Here is a 19,973-nt window from a genome sequence, read left to right on the forward strand (position 1 = left end):
CTTGAACCTTCCTGTCTATCAGCCTGCAGGATATTCTGGTGACCAAATGAAAAAAATACATGTTCATCGCATGCTGGGGGGACTTTCAGCTCAATGGATCTGCAGCTACACAGCCAAAACTGGTTTTTAATTGTTTGATCTTTGTGTCTGATGGTTTCTAATCTAACCAAGACAGCAGCTTAAAATACCGAGACAGATATCCTGTTGTCCAGTATTTACACCTGATATTCTCCTTGTATTGAATATGTTTACAAAATATTTGTAAGGGCTTGGTTTCTGCTTCTTTTCTCAGCCATTGACAAAAACAGCAATTTTAACCCATTAGAACATGTGAGCTTTTGGCCACCTGATCAGTAAGGATGTTTGATTTGTTGTCTGACTTCAATGTTTTGAGTATGTGTGAGACACATTGACAAAAAAAAAATACTGAGGCAAAGGAAGACAAGAAACTCGAAAGGTCTTCAAAGAAAAATGGCAGTCGTGTAATCAAGTCTGGTGGCTTGAGGAGAGCGATGGGATTCAATTTATTTATATTTGAAACAGCCGAATCCAAATTCCTTTCACTTACAAATGACACTTGAGCTGTGAAGAGATGATAAAAATGATTTCCTACCATGAATTTCTGAAAATACATACTGACCTTTTGATGTTGTGGCCTGTGGTCAATAATTATACTTTGGAAAAGGGCTGGAATGTGGGTTTTGTCACATTAAGGACAGGCTTCTGAAATGTTTTCAGCATTCACTTCATGCCTGGCTGAATCATCAAGGATTGTTTTTCAAAGTGGAACAACCATATCATCTTTTTCATTTTCAAGGACATGCAACAAAAACAGCTGTGAGTTCAAAGAAGGCAGAGAGCTGTCATTGTGTCCGTTGTCCTTGACTGTAGCAACATCATAATTTGATATAAAAGGTACAACCAAAGCCTGTCTGCTTTCATGGACAGTTTATATACAAAGCATAGTATTTCTGATGACTGGCAGCTCTGAAACCGTCATAATGACAGGTTATAGGACTGTCTTCATTTATACTTATGCTGTCAGAAGCACTGATGTTTAAATAATTACACTTCTGTGCTCTAAGTTCCCACTGTGAATTTACTTTACACAGTTTTTCCAAGTGATTTAAGGTATCAGACTGCAGGTCATGGTGAGTTTGTACAGACTGCAAAAGTCTATCACATTTTTAAGTGATAGAGAATTGGTGTCAAGTTTCTTTAAAAGCACTCCAGAGTAGAAGTGCGTTTCCTCAGGGCAGGAGGGCTTTCCTTTGTCTTGAGTCTGGATACATTTGCATATGGCCCTCCTCCTCCATTCGGATTGGCTGGGGCTTCGCTAGCATGTGGAAACCCACATCCAAACTTTCTCAGTTGGAGCTAAACTTTCCTGAGTTGAGGAGGATGAAGTGAGAGGTGGAGGCCAGCAGCTGTATGAGTGAGTAAGAACAGGAGGAAGGAAAGGGCTGATGGTGTGTGAACTGAGAGAGAATGATACCTTAAACTTTAGCTTCTTTGATTGTCTCCTTAATGGTCAGGAGTCTTTTTAAAACCAACACACACTCTTTGGTGTGGATGTAGTTGTTTGTTTAGTTAGACTAAAGTTGATGATTTTAATTATCATTTTGTACAATGTTTGATACAGAAAAATACACCATTATTTTTCTTCTATTTCAAAAGAGGACAGTTTTGAAGACATTTAAAATTTAAAGTTAAACTGTTCAGTATCTCGGTCTTTAAGCTCATTTTTGGAGATGTTTTTTTAGCCACTAGACATTAGATTAGTTCCATCATTATGCTGCTGGCTCTGCTTCTGCTGAGTCTTTGCTCTGACGCTCACTCCACTGAGCCGTCATCGATAACTATCCAGTACCGGGTTTGGGAGGAGCAGCCACCGGGAACCCATGTTGGCTGTCTGCTGGACGACCTCCGGCAGAGGGACGAAGGTGGCCCTCTAGAGGATTTCCAGGTGGTGGAGCACGGAAAAGCCCTTCCCCTATCTATCAGCACACGAGATGGGGTTGTCTCCACCCAAGGCCGACTGGACAGGGAGGAGCTGTGCAGGGGGTCAGACCTGTGCGAGATGGCCTTTAGTGTCCTCTACAGGAAAAGTGGTGCTATGAACTGCCTGCGGGTTCGTGTGGAGGTGATGGACCAGAATGACCACAGTCCCACCTTCCCGAGTCAGCTGCAGGAAGTGGAGATCTCAGAGACAGCCAGCCTTAGGATGCGAATCCCATTGGACAGGGCGGTGGATCCTGACGCAGGACCCAACAGCCTCCAGACGTACTCACTGTCTGTCAACCAACACTTTGCTCTGGATGTAACTGTTGCTCCAGGTGGGACAAAACAGGCGGAGCTAGTGGTGATCAAAGAACTGGACAGGGAGGTTCAGGCCTCATTTGACCTCACTCTGGTTGCTTGGGATAAAGGGAACCCGCCCAGGTCGGGGAGCACATTAGTCCGTGTTAATATTCAGGACTCAAATGATAACAGCCCAACGTTTGAGGACAGCACCCCCACTGTGGAGCTACCTGAGGATACAGCCCGTGGAACAACCATCATCAATCTCAAGGCCACTGACCCAGACCAGGGAGCCAATGGGGAGGTGGAGTATTCACTCAGCAAGCACACACGCCCCGAGGTTCAGAGGTTATTCTATGTGGATCCCCAAACTGGAGCTGTTAGTATCGCAGCACCTCTGGACTATGAGGCCCATCCCTCTTATGAAGTAGTCATACAGGCTCGTGATCGTGGGCCCAATGCGATCCCCGCACACTGTAAACTGCACGTCAAGCTGAGAGATGTAAATGATAATGCACCGAGGATCCACATGACCTGGACACCACCAAACTCACCTGTGGCGACTGTGCTGGAAGGGGCACAGGAGGACACTTTCCTTGCTCTGGTGATGGTCTCTGATGCAGACTCAGGAGCAAATGGCAAAGTGAGAGCGTACATTCAGGAAGGATCCGGCCCTTTCCGCCTAAAACGCATACACGGAGACAATTACATGATTGTTACCAATGGCAGCCTGGATCGAGAGAAGGTAATGCAGTACAACATCACACTCCTCGCCCAAGACTATGGAGACCCCCCTCTCTCTTGTGTTAAACACCTGCCTGTCCGTGTTCTGGATGAGAACGACAACGCCCCATTGTTCTCGACGTCCCTTTATAAGGCTTCCTTGGAGGAGAACAACATGGCAGGCTTCCACGCTCTCAAAGTTGAAGCCCACGATGTTGACCTGGAGCTCAGTGGAAGAGTGTCCTACTACTTACACAACTCCAATGAAGTGGACTCTAACTCACAGTCTTTCACAATCCATCCAACTAGTGGTGTCATAAGCGTCCAGCGTCCTCTAGACTACGAGGAATCCCGCACCTACTCTTTTATTGTTGAGGCTGTTGATCAGGGTTATCCACCTCTCACAAGCACTGCCAATGTTCAAATCGACATCCAGGATGTGAACGACAACTACCCAGTCATCACAGAGCCGAAACCTAGAAAGGGTGTGGCTTCTCTAAGTGTACCTGTCAACGCAAACAAGGGGGAAATTGTGACTGAGCTGGGGAATGACTTGGAAGAGGCATCCACCAGTTTGCCAATCGATCATGCAGTAAGAGATGCAGTTGGATTCCTAGCATCGACTATAAAGGCAGAAGACTCCGATTCAGGGCTAAATGGACAAATCAGCTACCTCATAACTGATGGAAACCCGTACGGACTGTTTCTGCTGGATCAGGCTACAGGCCAGCTATTTGTTAATACCACAAATGCCACTGAGCTCATTGGGAAAACCTTTAAGGTGAACATTGCTGTGTCTGACATGGGCAGTCCAAGCCTAACCACCAAGGCGACTCTGGAGGTAACCTTCATCAACCTCAAGGACCATCTGAAGAACTCGTCACCTGGTAACCGCGGCGAGCTCAGCTTCACCATGATGATGGCGATCTGCCTGGGTGCTACTTGCCTGCTGCTCCTGTTGGCCATCGCTTTGGTGACAACCTTCTGCCGACCAGAGAAACGTGACAACCGAGCTTACAACTGCAGAGAGGCGGAATCAACCTACACTCGCCACCCACGGCGTCCACAGAAGAACATTAGGAAGTCTGACATCCAGTTAATTCCTGTGATTAGAGGCCGAAAGGAGGAGCCTCCAGAGGATGATAGTGAAGCCCAGCCACTGGCTTCGACTCCAATGATGCAAGAGGAACAACAAACTGAGAGGCAGTATACCTTAACGTCAGCAGCTATGAACACAAGCTTCCATTCCCAAGGCTACCAAGATGGGGATGCCATTCAACCTGTCACCAACCACTGCAGAACTCTTCGGAAACCTGGAAACATTGAACTGGATGGTAGTTTGCCTCTAACACCTGCCACCTCATACCACACTCTTCGGAAACCTAGGAACCCTTCATCGTCCTCTTCAGTCTCACATTCCAGCACCCTGAAACGCAAGATTCTTGCTGGAGGCCAAGAGGTGGAACCATTGAGTTCAGAACCTCAAGCAACCCTCAGGAGGCCGAAAACATCAGAGGGACGAGGGGGTCGTGATGCAGAACAACGGCAGATTCTTCGAAACCTGGTTCGTCTGTCAATGGCTGCGTTTGGAGACTCCATTGAGCTTTCATCAGCTTCCCCAGAAGTGCAGGTGAGTTGTTGCATCTTCCTTCTTTCCAACAGTCGCAGTTTAGACATTATTTATCATGATCATTATTATTTTTTATCAAATCTCAAATCTCATCACATGCATTTATAGAGAAGTTTCCATCATCAGATGACACTTTCTTAGCTGTAAAAGAAGTTAACCAATGTGTAAAACATACTTGGTTCTAAGTAAACAAGCTTGCATTATAATTGATGACAAACGTCATTAGTTACCTGGTAACTAGTGTCAGTTGGACTTATCACATGACTTTACATTATGACAAGCTCTGAAGTCGTTCTCAAAGTAAGTTCTCTCTAAGTTTATTCATCAATGTAATGATTTTTTAATGTGTTCTTATTAACATTTCCATCTATGACTTAAACATTAACACTAATGTTCTGCAGCTCGAACTCATTTAAATGTCATTTACCTTCATCTAAAACGTGTGATCACATTCATTTCAACATGTGCTTACAGTTAGTGTTGAAGTAATTAAGCCCCCCCCAGGCTTTGAGATTAATCTGAAGTGAAGTCCATTAGAGAGGAGAGAGTAGGAGCCCCCAGCCCCCACCTACCCTGCTAACACACACACACACACACACACAGACCAGCTTCCCTTACATTTTCCCAGCAGTCTCTGCTTTTTCAGCCTCCTGTATGATGACTTACTCAGACAGCCTCAAGGCTGGAGTCGGGTGGGGGCTGCAACAAGCTGACGGATGGCTGTGAAGCTAAAAAGCAGCAAGTTTATTCAGGTGCTCATGTGTCACAGACAGTAATCCCCTCAGAAAAAGTCTGACAGCGCCCCCCCTTTTTTTGTTTAACTGAATATCACATATCAGATTCATATTGAAACCAGAAGATGAGGAGGAGGAGGAGGAGGAGGAGATACATGAACTATTTTACTCTGCAGGATGGGGGGTCTGGAGAGGTTCAGGGGGGGAGTCCCGGCCAGCTAAAGTAAGCTGTGATGTGTTTGTGGTGTAATCTTACACCGCTCTGACACGCTGCTCTGTCACTTACAAATGACCCCAAAAATCACTTTTACCAAGCTGAGCTGCTGCTGGGGAAAGATAAACAGACCAGGCTAAAACACAAAGTGCAGAGTAGGATATCAAACCAAAGCAAACAGATACTGTTTATACACACATTTAACCATTAGTGAGAGATGTGGGTTAGAGTCAGTTATATATAGTAACTTTTTTGTTATTTAATCCATTTGGTAAAGTTTGTGATGTGCTGTCTTTAATCAGACTGCAGAGGTCTGAAGTTGTTACCAGTGAATGAGTGATAGTGGACTTAAAAGAAAGCTGCATTTCCCTTTTAAAGGGCAATTCAAATAGATTCAATCTTGTCCCTGTTTTTGAACGTTTTGGGGTAGAATGACCCTGAAAAAAAATCTATTAGTTTCATAAGTAGTAGTAACATGTACCTTATGTCTCAAGTCTTGAGACTTGCTGTGTATCAAAAACAACTTAAAGCTCCCGTGAGGAGTTTTTAAATGCTTATGGAAAAAACTGAAACTAAAACTCATGCCTTTATGTGACCTAAAAAAAGCAAACCAGTCTGTCAGCTTTAAGATCAATTCTTTCTTTATTGTTATTTTTAATGGCTAAAACCTGTGCTGTGGGGTAGGCGTCAGACAAAGTGATTTACAGCATGTTAAAGAGTCTCAATAAGTGACACATTTAAATAAGTGACAAGCAGGGGGCACCTAATTTGACACATATGTACAGTTCCTCACATGTGCTTTAAAATATATATAATAGTCACTTATTTATTTATTTGTTTATTTTGACAGGGACAGTGTACACCCCATTAGCTAGCGAGTTAGCTATAAGCTAATTTACATCTGTAGTCCCTGCCCATTTGCTTTTTTTCTCCTGGTTCAGTGCCATTTGTTAAATTTTACTGTGAGCAGTTTTTTTTTAAAGTGAGACAAAAAACACTTGGCCTTTTTGAGACATTCATCAATTATAAATGATATAAGGCATGGCAAGTTTATTTATATAGCACAGTTTAGCAATTTAGTAGTTCACTAAATACATCAAAAGCATCATGACAAAGGATCTGACAAAGGCAGATTTATAGTTAAACATCTAATTTAAATAAATGTATTAAAATCGTTCAATTAAAGGTGTCTTCAACCTTGAGAAAAGATTTTCAGCAGACCTGCAGTTTTCTGGGAGTTTGTTCCAGATATGTGGAGCTGCTAGTATTGGATACTTTTGAGTTCTAACTCTGGGGACAAAAAGAAGACCTGACCCAATCGACCTGGTGTGGATGGTTCATAGTTATTCAGTAGGACACTAATGTATTTTGGCCCTAAACCATTCAGTGCCTAATAAACCAGCAGCAGTCTTTTAAAATCTATTAACTGAGCCAGTGACTGGGAGCTGGTGTAAAGAACTCAGATAAGTGATAACCTTTAAATTAAAACACTTTTGATCTCATACAACATCAATACTCCACGATGTGACGGGTGCACTTAGGGAGACTTAATTTGACTAAAATATGTACAATTGAAGTCATATTGGAGTGGTTATACAAAGAATGGAAAGTATGAGACGTCCTCTCTAATAACATTAAAGTAACAGGGGCACAAACATAAAAGGAAGATGAAAGTTCACTTTAAAAATTAGAAATAATTAAATTAAAAAATGGACATAGAAGACATTGTATCAGTTGTTCAGAACATCATATTGACATCAGAAATAGTTTAATAAACATTTAAACTGAATAAATGGTGTGCTAATGTCATTGAGGGCAAACGTTTTCGCCAACGCCTTACAGACCAGAACAAAGAGCTTCGCCAGGTCCGGCATCCTCACGTGAGGCCCATTAGAGAAAGGAAGAGGCCTTCATTTTTTTACCCAGCATCCCCCTCTCCTCCTCCCTCATAGTCGGCCTAGTTGGCACTCCTCTGGCTTCAGATTACTCTCCTCCCTCGAGGTTGAAGAGGAAAAGGCCTGATGAACGCCTGCAGAGGGGGATTTACTGTTCACCTCTACCTCTACACACACACACACACACACACACACACACACACACACACACACACACACACAGAGGCACACACACCTCCTCTCGTCCATAATTCGGAGCCCATCCTAACAGGAAACTGGCCAGAGAAGAATAGGCTTTTACGTACAGGCCATTTCCTGTCCCTGCAGCAGCATGCACGTGCAAAAACACACAAATGTCAGGGCTAAAACCAAGTCACATATTAGCATGCAAGCACACACACGCACATGCTTACCTTCCACAGTATGTGTGTGTGTGTGTGTGTTTGTGTTTCCTCCCTGGCGTGCAGAGTGTATCCGCTGTATAACAGAGCTGTCAGCAGAAAGCTCGGAGCAGTGAGACGGACGCAGCCTCTCGGTTCTCACACTGCAAAAAAAAAAAAAAAAAAAAAATGGACAAGGAAAATGTTTATTCTCTCTCTACCTGAGCATCCCTGAAATCATTCAATGTTGATCCAGCTTTAACAATACAGATACACACTCACTGGACCAGATGGTTGGCTCCCAGGATCGGTCTTGTGCAGATCTCTACGGGCTTGACTCTGTGATCAGCTTTCAACGTTAATCTTAAAAATAACAAAACTCAAAGATCAATTGGAGATCCGTCATGTACTCTCATTGTGGCTACAGAGGTACGCTCACTGCAGGTTAGAGTAGCTGCCTAATACAAGTTCATAACCTGCACCTTCTACCTGGAAATGAGAATAGCACCAGTGGCTGTCCATTGTTTTAGATTAAATCTACTGACACTCTAAAATAACAACCAGTCTTCAAATACTGGAGGTTCTGAATTTGTACTATGCATTGTACAAACATAAATGATCAATACACAAGATGGCCCAAAATTGAAGTGACTAGCGAAATAAATTATTACCCTACAGAAGATTCATTACTGTGTTCATCTTTTTGGATTGCAACACCAACAACCTTTGGCCAGAACAGACTCCAGCTTGCAGAACAGATTGAACCAAAAGTCAAAATTTGAATTATGGTATAAGGACAAGTTATTTTTGGAACATAATAACAACCACACCTTACAGTATGCTATCTGCCACTGGTGACATTTTAACTGGCAAAACCAACAGTTGGCACCAGCTAAAGAGGAAACACCTGCTACCTGAATATTTGGTAAAGTGCTCAAAGGGGGTTATGACATCCTCAGGAGTCCAAGAAGTTTACCTGTTCAAAAGTCTAAAAATCATCGAACCAACTTGTAACATGTGCAGTAAAAAACAAACTTAAACTAACTAATAACTAATTCATATTTGCACCGAGTGCTGCACAAATGTGAGATTTACTTTCAGATCCACTGATGACTGGAAGATGAATCCCTTGAAAAGTCATTATCCTAACCCTGTTCTCCCCCTCTCTCTTCCTCCTCTTCGTCCCTGCAGCAGATCTCCCAGCTCCTCTCTCTCCTCCACCAGGGTCAGCTGCAGCCGAGGCCAAACTTCAGAGGGAACAAATACTCTCATCGTAACGGCAGGTCGGTCTCACTCCTCCTCCTCGTCCTTGCATTCATCATCACATTCCTCTGAAGTAGAAACGCAACAAAACCACAACAAAGCCAAACCAAAAATTCAGTCTGTAGATGTTCAAATATCAGTACCTGATAAGAGTTATGGTTTTTAGATTCTTCTCTCAATTGAAGTTTCCATTTTAATTTTTTTGCCATGAATTCAACCACCGACATGTTTTGTGTTTAGTAGATGTTTAGGAATGGAGCTGAAAGCAGCGGCAGGACTACGTTGTAGATGATGTGTCATTTACTGCTGCTGTAATTCTTCTGCTGTTGTAATCCTTCATTTAAATCTAGTTTTCTATAAAGTGGTGAGCAGGACCTCACACTGTCTGTCTCCTGTGGTTTTCAGTCTGAGGTTTTCTAAATAAGAAGATAACACAACAGTGAGGCTGGGTTCAGTTTGTGGCTGTTTGTAGTGGTTCTGTTTCACCACCAAGACACTCCATCTATTTGTCAGTAATAATGAGGTCACAGTCTCATATTTAGTGTTGTTATGCATAGAAACATTTTTTTATTATGCTGATTAAGCTTTTTTTTGGAAGCAGAAAATAGTTGTTGACTGTCACTATTTTTAAAGCCACCAGACACCACTTACAAAAACAGTCCTTTTATATCAAAGAGCAGTTTAATTCCTGGTCTATTTGTACCTTAATACGCTTTTTTGTGAGTGTTATTATGTGACTTTTGTGTATTATTTGGTTAATTTGGACCAAATGTAACATTTCTTGACAAAACGTTTTTTTAAAAAGTCAAGAGGGAGTCTCCCTTGTTCTGCTAGATAAAATTTGTGTTTTTGTCAATGGAGTCTGGTGGCTTATTTTTGGTTAAAAGAGCATATTCCTCTTTATCAAACAGCTCTATCTCAGTCGGGATCCTCTCTGTAATTTGGACAGGCACTTAAAACATTCTGAACCACTAGCAAAAAACAATAATAATAATAAGAAGAAGTTATCACCTTTTTTTCTTTGATCAGGCACATTTGCCACCAAGTTTTACTTTCCGACGGTATAGCCGTTTGCATATATTGCATTTAGACACCAAATCGTGTAAAAATGGCCCACATACTTGTACTCCAAACTGCATTTATTGAATATTTCCTCGGTGTTGGTATATAACTTTTAGGTGGTTAAAATGAGGCAGTGCAGTAAGGCATGTCGCTAAACAAAAACCACAGTCTCCTCCTTCTGACCTTGAACTCTAATTTGAAGCTTGTCATCAGAACAGACAAAATCTCGACTCTTTCCTCCTCTTTTCCTCCACTCTCTTCATCAGCAGTCGTTTGTTTCAGAGCCAGCTGGCTGCAGGTTTCAGACTGTGATCACTGCAGCGCTCTCTGATCAAACCAGGCTGACTCTGATAGCGGACATTAAAGAAGAATGCTATCTTTTTTTTTAAGAGCTCACAGGTGTTTCTTTTCCAAACCTAAACATTTTAACAAGTACAAAAGATATAACCAACATGTAATTTTAGTGCATTGTTTTAAATACGCATTGGTCCAATTTGCTGAAATGTTTTGACAGCTTTCCTTTTGCGTGTAAAACGAGAGCAAAGTTACACTAAAACATGTTTTTAATAGGCCACTCTTACTCTTTTATTTTTCTACAGAGCGACAAAAGTTGTAGCTGATGAATGTCTTCCTCACTGATTCTGACCCACTAACCTGCTGTGACTGAAATAACAGCAACAGACAAACAGGACACAAAGTCCAACATTCAATGTCACAGGAAGAGTGTCTCATAACCCCAAAGACTGTCCATGTGTGTTTGAGTGTGTGTGTGTGTCTGTATAAAAGGCAGGTTTTAGCAGCTCTCTCTTTGTGAATCAGAGTCTGACAGGAAGCAGCCACCTCAGCGTCACCGTGGCGACGAGATTAGATCTGACATCACCTTGATACACACAAGGCACTGTTTCAACCCGAATACGCAACACACACATCCCAAACACACAATTTACTGTACCTGTGAGGTCCTTTGACAGATCTGTGAACATTCGTAAGAATTGTTCCACCCAAGATCCAAAATGCTAAACTTTTCATGAAAGAAATCTGATTAGTTTGTCATTTGCCGCTGTGTTACAGTCAGGCTAAAACATTTTTTGTTTGTGCTGTGAAAAAACTCAGGCAGTTACTGGGCTACATATCTCACCTTACATCTTACATCTTAATCTTCAGTATACCGGAATAAAATGATGTAGGATGTATGTGTCAGAGTGTGTGAGCTCACCTTGATCTGTCTGAGCCTGCCTGCAGCTTCACACTCTGATACTACAGCTCTGCAGGGTTAGGTGTGTGTCTGTGTGTGTGTGTGTGTGTGCATGGTTATCAATGGATTTGTCACATGAAACCTCAGGCATTTTATCAACATCTTATCTCACTACACCAAAGCTCTGGTCTACTCCTTCAGATTTCACACTGCAGTTCTGTCTGTATTTTTTTGTTATCAGGATTTATCTTCTTTGTTTCTCTGTGAAAAAAGTAAGACAATCAGGGGGAACAAAGTATTCTGCTATGAAATCATTTTTTTAATGTTATCAATTCCACTAGACTGATTGTACCTGCACAAGCTGACAGACAGCAGCTGAAAGCAAATGTGTCATCTTATCTGTCATGATTTAGCTGCTAGTTAGCTCGTTATTATCTGTGAGTGTGTGTTTGTATGAAGTCAAAGTCCCAGTGATGTTCTCCTTTATATCAGAACTCATGGAATGTCTCTAGTCCAATCAGATTGCTTGTTTGAAACTAATTGTTGCATTATAAGAGTTAAGCGTTGACGATTGGACACTATAAACAAACATTCCTGACATTTTAACAACTTTCACTCATGTAGGGAAACATTTCTTATGTCAATTTACGGTTGCGTGTGTGTTTGCACTCTACAGATATGGTCAGGACTGCTCTGATTGGCAGAGCACCAAAGACAGCGGACACGGTGAGAGTGAGGCTGGAGATGTCGACTGGGAACCAGGAAGAGAGTCTCCAATAGACCCCCAGCTGGAGGAAGGGTTTAAAAACCTGTTCAACAGCCCAGGTACACACACACAAACGCAAAAAACACTGTCCCATGGGGGCGCTGGATAGCCTAGTGGTAGTGTCGTGCGCCCCATGTGCGGACGCTATAGAGTCTTTATTGCAGCGGCCGTGGGTTAGAATCCAGCCCAGGGTCCTTTGCTGCATTTTGTCCCCCACTCTCACACACAAAAAAAATTCTGTACCACAATAACATGATCGCTGCAAACGCAGACACACAATTATTCCTCTGCTTCTGTATTCAACCCAATTTAAACAGGGATTTTTTTTATTTATGATGTTGCCATAGAAACAGAAACAAAAAGGAATTGGTGTTGGCTGTGCATCATTAAAAGTCAAACTAAAAAAAGGAAAAAAATCAGCAATGTTTGTGAAACGTTTACAAATCAAAATCAAGCCTAGTGTTTCAAATGTTTATTGTTTTAAGGAAAGCCACATTTTTAAATGAAGCAAAAAGCAAATGTTTGGAGGGATTGTTGAACTTGTATCAATGAAGTAGAAGCATCCATTTTAACATCAGTACAATACTTTGAAAAGACGCTTAATTAGAAAACATAACACATCCATAAAAAAGTGAGAGTAATATCAATCTAACGTTTGTGTTTAAGGGTTTCTTTGTTTCCCTGTTTACTGGCCTTCTATTCTAAAACTGTAAATTCCTCTAGTGTTTAGTTTTTAGTGAAACTTTTTGATTCATCAGGACAAAAGCAGCTGATCTTTGACCCCTGCAGCACATACAAACTGCTCACTTACAATGGACACACACTGACACATGCAGAAAACAGGAAGAATGCAGGAAATAACACAGCGGCAGGTTATACATCCACATCCACCCACCACTCATCTGGATTCCTTTCTACAACTTAACTTTGTAAGATTCATACTACAGATAGAAATGTATTTTTCCTCAAATACAATGTTGTAAGGCTTGAAATTTCATCCAAACTTTATTTAAAAAAGGTTCATGTGAACAGTTCATGACGGTATAGTTGCATTAGATTCAGACAAATCAACAATAGCAATGCTAGTCTTCAGAAAGTGTTAGCTTGTTGTATCGTGTGAGTGTATAGGCTGATAAGCATGTACAAGTAATAAACCTCATAGTCTCTTTAACATGACAATAACCGTGATAGCATTAGCCTGTTGGTGTCGTGTTATTTGATGTTAGCATGATCACATTAGCATACTCTATTTGGGTTAGCATATCAGTTTAAAAACATGTTAGTCCATAGAGCTCAAAAGTAACTGCACGCTTTCTCAGTGTCTCTGGTTCCAGAAGTACATTTCCCCATTATAATCCTCCATTGACATTTCATTTTTTATCAATAATTCTTAATCCTGGAACCAAGCCAAACAGCTAACCGAATACTCGTGACTACAAAACAATTGAATTGGTGCAAAAATGAAATGTAGGCCCTCTGAAAAGCTCTACAAAAATAGAGAATTTCAACCATGTTGCTTGTGTTCTTGTTTGCTTTTGGAGCTCATAAAGAATCCTCAGTATTCATTTCAGTCCATTTCATATCCAGCTAAAAACTCCTCTCAGGTGATTTCATATTATAATATTTATTTTGTTAGCATCCTAGCATTTGAAGGTGTTGATATTAGTTGTATGAAAGCATTAATTTTATATGATAATCTTTTACTACTATTGTTACTTTCATGCCATATACATGTTGTGTCAGTCACTTGTTACCCAATCGAAATCAACAGTGCAGGCCAGATATGACAATTTAGCACTCATCAGTCATTCTCTGGTCAATTTAAAACTGTGCTGTGAGCTGCAGGTCTCGTTTTTCTTTCATGGGTCTGATTGTCTTTAATTTGAATGACTGAACCCTGACCATCCTTTTCTTTTTCTCAGTCTAAACAAGAAGTTAAAGCTGCCAAATATCTAAGGCTCTTTGTTTATTTGGGAGTAGCACAGTGGTATGTAGGCCAGCACCTGAAATTGTCTGAGTGTGTATAGTTTGGTGTGTGTGTGTGTGTGTGTGTGTGTGTGTGTTTAACAGTTTCTTCCTGGCATTGTGGTGGTCAGAGCCCTGGGGCGAGCGAAGGGGTTTACCGCCTGATGATGGTAGAGCGAGCTCCACTTTATGACTGGAGAGAGAGAAACAAAGGGCGAGTGGGAGTGTGTTGTTGTTCTGTGTGTGTGTGTGTGTGTGTGTGTGTGTGTGTGTGTGTGTGTGTGTGTGTGTGTGTGTGTGTGTGTGTGTGTGCGTGTGTGCGTGTGTGTGTGTGAGAGAGAGAGAGAGAGATGCTTGACTCACCTCTAGCCTGCAGGCTCTATCGTCAGTGTAACTCACACCAGAGTCCTGTGACAGCTCAGTGTGTGTGCTGGAGCTTTGATGAAGCCGTCGCAGTAACACATTCCCTTCTGTCTTTTATTTTTCTCACCTGTAACTACTTCTTCTTCAAACCTGTCACTATGAATCATACAAACACATACCGGCTCTTTGTCCAGGGCTGCAGATGAAGTTACCGGTGTTGAAAGCAGAATGTGTGGCTCGGTGTATTTCAGTTTCTTTCTTCTTTAGCGGTGTCAAGGTGTTCCTGAGAACAGCAGTGAAATATCAAATGTTTTTAATAAGATGAAATGTAGATGAAAAAAACCTTGGTTTTCCATCATTTTTATATGAATTAGAAATCACTCTGGGACTCATACTCTATAGTGATTTGAGTGTTTTATGAAACAGCAGAACTCAACTGATTTATCACATATTAACGTGACCTGCCCGGAGGCCTGGGGGGCAAAAGGAGCTCAGGAAAGTGTTGTCCACCATTGAACTCTCTGTGGAGCTGCAGCACGGGCTTGTTAATTTAATATCTCGGCAAAATGACACATATCACCTGACAACCACAGAAAAACTCAGATGTTAAGATAAAGTGCAAGTTGGGGTCACTTTTGAACCTTATAAAGCAACAAAGTCTCTTCTTTAACTTCACTTTGGTGATGTTTAAACCATATTTAGTTGAGAATCCTTCCCAAAGTACGTCCAAAGTATGGACATATTTACCCATTTTTTCGATGTGGCTGTGTCAATAATGCGGCCCTTTGGGAAGTAAAGGCCAATAGATTCTTCATCAATGCATAGCTGAGTGTTGATTAGCCAACATTAGCTAACACAACATAACCTAACGAAAGTATCAGGATCAGTGTCAGCTGTCACTTTCAGTCAGTGTTCTGGAGCAGAAACGTTAGTTAAAAGTGAGTAATATTTTAATCATGTTAACACAATTATTCTCCGCGGGATTAGAAGAAGTTAATACCAGACTGGAAAAAAAAGAGTTCAGACTTGATGAGTGAAGGTTAATCCATGGACTGAGCTGAAAGTTGGTTGTAAGTGTGCAGACTTTTATCTGTGAAGGATCTGCTGGAACTCGATGCGTTTCGTTATTGAAAGAGGTTCCTATGTGTTTGGAGGATCTCTGGTGAAAAACTGCCAAAACAAAAAGAGGAAAGAAGAGATGGGGGGTTAACTCCAAGGGCAGTCTGAGCCACACTTGATGTATATGTGTGTGTGTGTGTGTGTGTGCGCTAGTTAGTTAATTCTCTGCATCTGGTTGTGGTTACATGAAGGAGACCGCGGCTCTTCAGATCAGTCTGAGCTGAGAGATGAAGCATGTTGAACTTTTACTCCAGACATTCTTCTGACTGCTGGAGTCACTGGCACAATTTACATCCAGCATTAGATACATATATAACATATGCTGTCTACATGGTTCAGTCAAGGATACATATATCATTTATGTAACATGCAATGTTCCCTTATAGCACATTATTGCAGATACAATATTGATCGATAATTCCATTTTTAAATCTCAAATTTCAATAACAAGTTTTTTTTCTCCTCGTCTCTCCATCCTTATGTAATCTTCCTGTCATAAACTGATCTTAACTTCATGCTGAGAAACTCTTTCATGCTTTTTAGATTAAATTAGATCAGAAGAAACTTAAATAGCTCTGAATACAACCAGGAAGAACAGGACATAAACAGGATGAGGATACGATCAGAGAAAACGAGGCTGTGAAACAGAAGACACTGCAGTTGTGTTTTTTTTTTTTTTCCTCCAGCAGCTTTTACAGTAAATGAAATATATGAAATGAGGCGTATAATCATCTTGAGTCTGTTTGTCTGTGACTCAGAGACTCGGTTTGTGTGTTGCTGCTCTGACACACCCTGCGTTTACGCCTCTGACACTGACTGAATGTCACACTGGAGGCAGCCAACTGGGCAAGAGTTTTTTTTTGTTTTCATGGTGATGTGGACGTGAGGTTTAGCCGCGTATTGGAGTGTGCAGGACGCCGTGGATTGCAGGAAAAGCCTGAAAAAACCCTCTGTGTCGCTTCCTTCTTCTCATCCTGACGCGTTCCCTTCCAGCAGTTATAGAGAAAGAAAAAGCCAGATAACCCTGTATCTGTGATCTGTACCAGGACATGAACAGTGTCACAAAATCTTCAGAATTTTCAGATTTTAAGATGTCAAACAAATCTAAATGAAGGTTTACTGTAAGTGGTTTTAAAATCTGCTCTGACTTGGTAACAGTGCATTTTAAATGTAAAGGAATACGCTACAAACAATCCCATTCCTAGCTTGTAGTTTTAAAAAAAATTAAAAATTGGCTTGACATGAGTCAGTAGTCACATTTTTCACCTGTATGTTGTAACTAGCGGTCAATTTTTTTATTCTGGTAAAAGTGTTAGTGGATAATGACTGTCCACTTCAGTGACAGTAATCTCGATCATTTGGGAGAATCCCTGAACCGCTGCAAACCCGCCCAGAATAATCGTCTGTGATTGGTCTGTCCTTAATCAAGCAAGATGACGATGAACAAATCATTTCCTGTTATCTTGCCCCTTTGAGCTATAATATGTACAAAGTACTGTTCGATCCCCTGACTACTGGAGTGTAGAGGTTCTGGATGATTCCTTCATAAATTCAAACTTTGTACAACCTAAACATACAAAAGATGGTAACTATTTCAAACTTTTACAGTAGTTCTAGAAAAGAGAAAAAAAATGGCTGCAGAGACAAAACGTTCTACAGCTTTCCTTGATTTGTTGATCGGACACAACATCATCATTTCCTGCAACCACCTCTGATATGCACTCATGCATCTCATGGGAACTTAACATTTTGAGGAATGGAGGTTATGCCTGATAACCTTTATATATATAATAACGATTATATATTTATATAAAATCCAGCCCAGAACAATCCATACCCAGCCCTTAATCATCAAAACACTCAATGATGACGTTCAAAAGGATGATGATTGAGAGAAAGTAAAATTACAAGAGTGCAAACCTTTCAGGAGGATGAACATCATTGCTGCATAACAAGCATTTTGCTACAACAACATTGTGTTCAATGGAGACCATACATCTTAATATTTACAAGGATATGAATCAGAGAAAATGCAGCAAAGCCTCATATTTAAGAAGATAAAGGCAGGGAAAGTTTGATAATCTAAAGATTATACAAGTTGTCAGTGAGTTTTTTTCCCCATCATTTCACACATTGTTTAAATCATGACATCGTTGAAGTGCAAGATTCATCCTTCCGGTTCTTCTCAAGGAGGGAGAATGTGACAAAACCATTCAGTTCTAACATCTTATGCATCATGTCTCCTTCTCGTTGTCTGTAGATGACGTCTTCTCCGATCTCAACGATCCAGCCTGGATGGCCAGACTCTCTCTTCCCCTCGCCGCCGATTATCACGACAATGTTTTTGTCCCTAATGGGCCTCCGTCCCCTGAAAGTGAGCTCCTTCCCCGGGATGGCCTGGACAGCTCGTCCTTCTCCACCTTCGGTAAAAACCCAAAGAACTTGATTTTTAGCCTCTGGGGATTTGAACTCTAACTTCAGAAGATCAACAGAGATATATTCCTTCTTGATTAAAATGGCTTAAAAAATGGACATACATCATTGAATATTTTTCATGCATGTATATTATTTTAAAGAAAGCCTTCAAAATCTTCCTCAACTGCATTAAAAGCTTGTCTTTTGTGAATTCTTTTCACTTCTGCTCAACAATCTACCTGTTCAGATTTGACTTTTTCACACCCCTCCTTCTCCTCTTCCTCCTCTCAGGTAAAACTCCAGAGAAGGACGGCCCACTGGGCGGGGCCCTCCTGTCTGAGGTCAGCACGTTGTTTGAGATGCTGATGACTCAGAAGGCCGACACCCACCCCGGCCCGCGACCGGACGTCCTGTACCGGCTCTCTGCAGCGTACCGGCGCTCGCTGGGCCTTGACGGCACCGCCACGACTGCAGCAGGAAACGCCGCAAAGAACTCGGGGAACTCGGAGAAGAGGTCGGGCCTGGCTCCAGCCTCTGGACTTTATCAATGAGTCGTTAAATGTGTTCATTAAACACTGGAAGAGACTGAAGATGCTCAGTGCGGAAATTAAGAGGAAGAAAGTGTTGGAGAAGTGGGTTTGGATTTTTGAGGCATTATGTGATAAAATACTTTAAAATGATTGAAATGACTTCAACTGTAAACACCACTGCTATGATAAATCTGAATATAAATATAAGGAGGAGGGGCTTTTAATACTCCTGTGCCTTTAAGAAAACTGAAGGCCTCACAGAAGACACATCCAGTTCCTACATGAAGCTAGTTCTTTTTTCTTCTGTCAACATGAATTACACTTCTCAGGTCTTTTCTAGTCCATGTCCTGTTCACACAAAGAGATTCACACCAGATTGAATATCCGGCATCACACACTCAAGGGGAAACTTAAGAGATGTCGTCCTCTCGCTATATATGGCCCCCATCTACGCTCAAACGTGCACACTACATGATTTGATCAAGAAGGTTAATGTCACACTGCAGGGTAGGATTGAGATTGTTCAGCCATAAATAACCTAGTAGTATTAATAAAGTGTGTGCCGGCCTCATGTAGAGGTTATGGTACTGCAGTTTCAACTTCATGCAAATGTTCTGGGCTAAACTTGGGACAGACAACCAATAGAGCTGATTTGAGCTATATAGAGTTGTTTTTTACTCCAATTAGTCTCCTACATATTTGTTTTTATTGCAATCATTATCCTCCTGATTATCTGCAGTAAAACCTAAATAAGCTACCCACATATATGTTTTAAATATAATTGTGAACTACTGATTTGGGATGTCATATGAAGCTTTGCATCAATTGTCACAACTTAAAAAAATATAAATATATCAGTTCACATTTATTCTGACTGTGTTGGACAGAACAAACAAAATGCTGATAAAATTCAAGCTTAAAAGTGTGATTCTTACGTTTTAATAAGCGGAGGGGATGGGGGGGGGGGGGGGGGGGGCAGCTGTTGAGAGGTTTTGCTTTGGATCAATGATAAGGAAGAGGACAGACTGCTTAAAGATTGATGTTGGAAGTAGTTAAAACAGATGTGTTGAAAATGACATATTCTGGTAAGGAGGTGTCAAAGGTCATTTTTTAAATACAGTCAATAAATAAGGAAGCATCAGGCCGTGCTTTTCAGCTTTTATTAGCAGTAAATACACAAAAAAATCAAGTTGAAGTGGAAGTGGAAGGAAACAGAGAAAGAAGTCTACTAAAAATGGACTGTAATGATGACACAGAGTTTTGTTTCAGATTATTTCATTTGAAAGACATTTAAAGTGGAAGAACAACATATTTTAAGAAAACAGGAAGTGGAAACAGGAGTTTCAGTCAGAGTTGTCAAAAACATAAATGGTGAATCTGAAAGTTGAGAATGTGTGCGGTTTGCTCCGTAAGAACAG

The 19,973-nt window shown here is 41.2% G+C and overlaps 1 protein-coding gene across 1 annotated transcript; it reads left to right on the top strand.

Moving 5' to 3' along the window:
* Nucleotides 1-1,383: 1,383 nt before the first annotated feature.
* On the top strand, nucleotides 1,384-19,511 carry pcdh12 (protocadherin 12). The gene is made up of 5 exons (XM_061048590.1): nucleotides 1,384-4,654; nucleotides 9,069-9,160; nucleotides 12,074-12,222; nucleotides 17,871-18,035; nucleotides 18,317-19,511. The coding sequence occupies exons 1-5, from the start codon at nucleotides 1,793-1,795 to the stop codon at nucleotides 18,574-18,576; spliced, it is 3,528 nt and encodes a 1,175-aa protein (XP_060904573.1). The 5' UTR covers nucleotides 1,384-1,792; the 3' UTR covers nucleotides 18,577-19,511.
* Nucleotides 19,512-19,973: the final 462 nt, after the last annotated feature.

Source organism: Labrus mixtus, chromosome 10, assembly GCF_963584025.1.
Source record: "Labrus mixtus chromosome 10, fLabMix1.1, whole genome shotgun sequence".
NCBI classification, from domain to species: Eukaryota; Metazoa; Chordata; class Actinopteri; order Labriformes; family Labridae; genus Labrus; species Labrus mixtus.

Excerpts from the sequence above, each read along its gene's own strand:
- pcdh12 (XM_061048590.1), top strand. The coding sequence starts at position 1,793 with ATGCTGCTGGCTCTGCTTCTGCTGAGTCTTTGCTCTGACGCTCACTCC. Across the intron at positions 9,161-12,073 it reads TACTCTCATCGTAACGGCAG|ATATGGTCAGGACTGCTCTG; the intron begins GTCGGTCTCACT and ends TGCACTCTACAG. Across the intron at positions 12,223-17,870 it reads AAACCTGTTCAACAGCCCAG|ATGACGTCTTCTCCGATCTC; the intron begins GTACACACACAC and ends CGTTGTCTGTAG.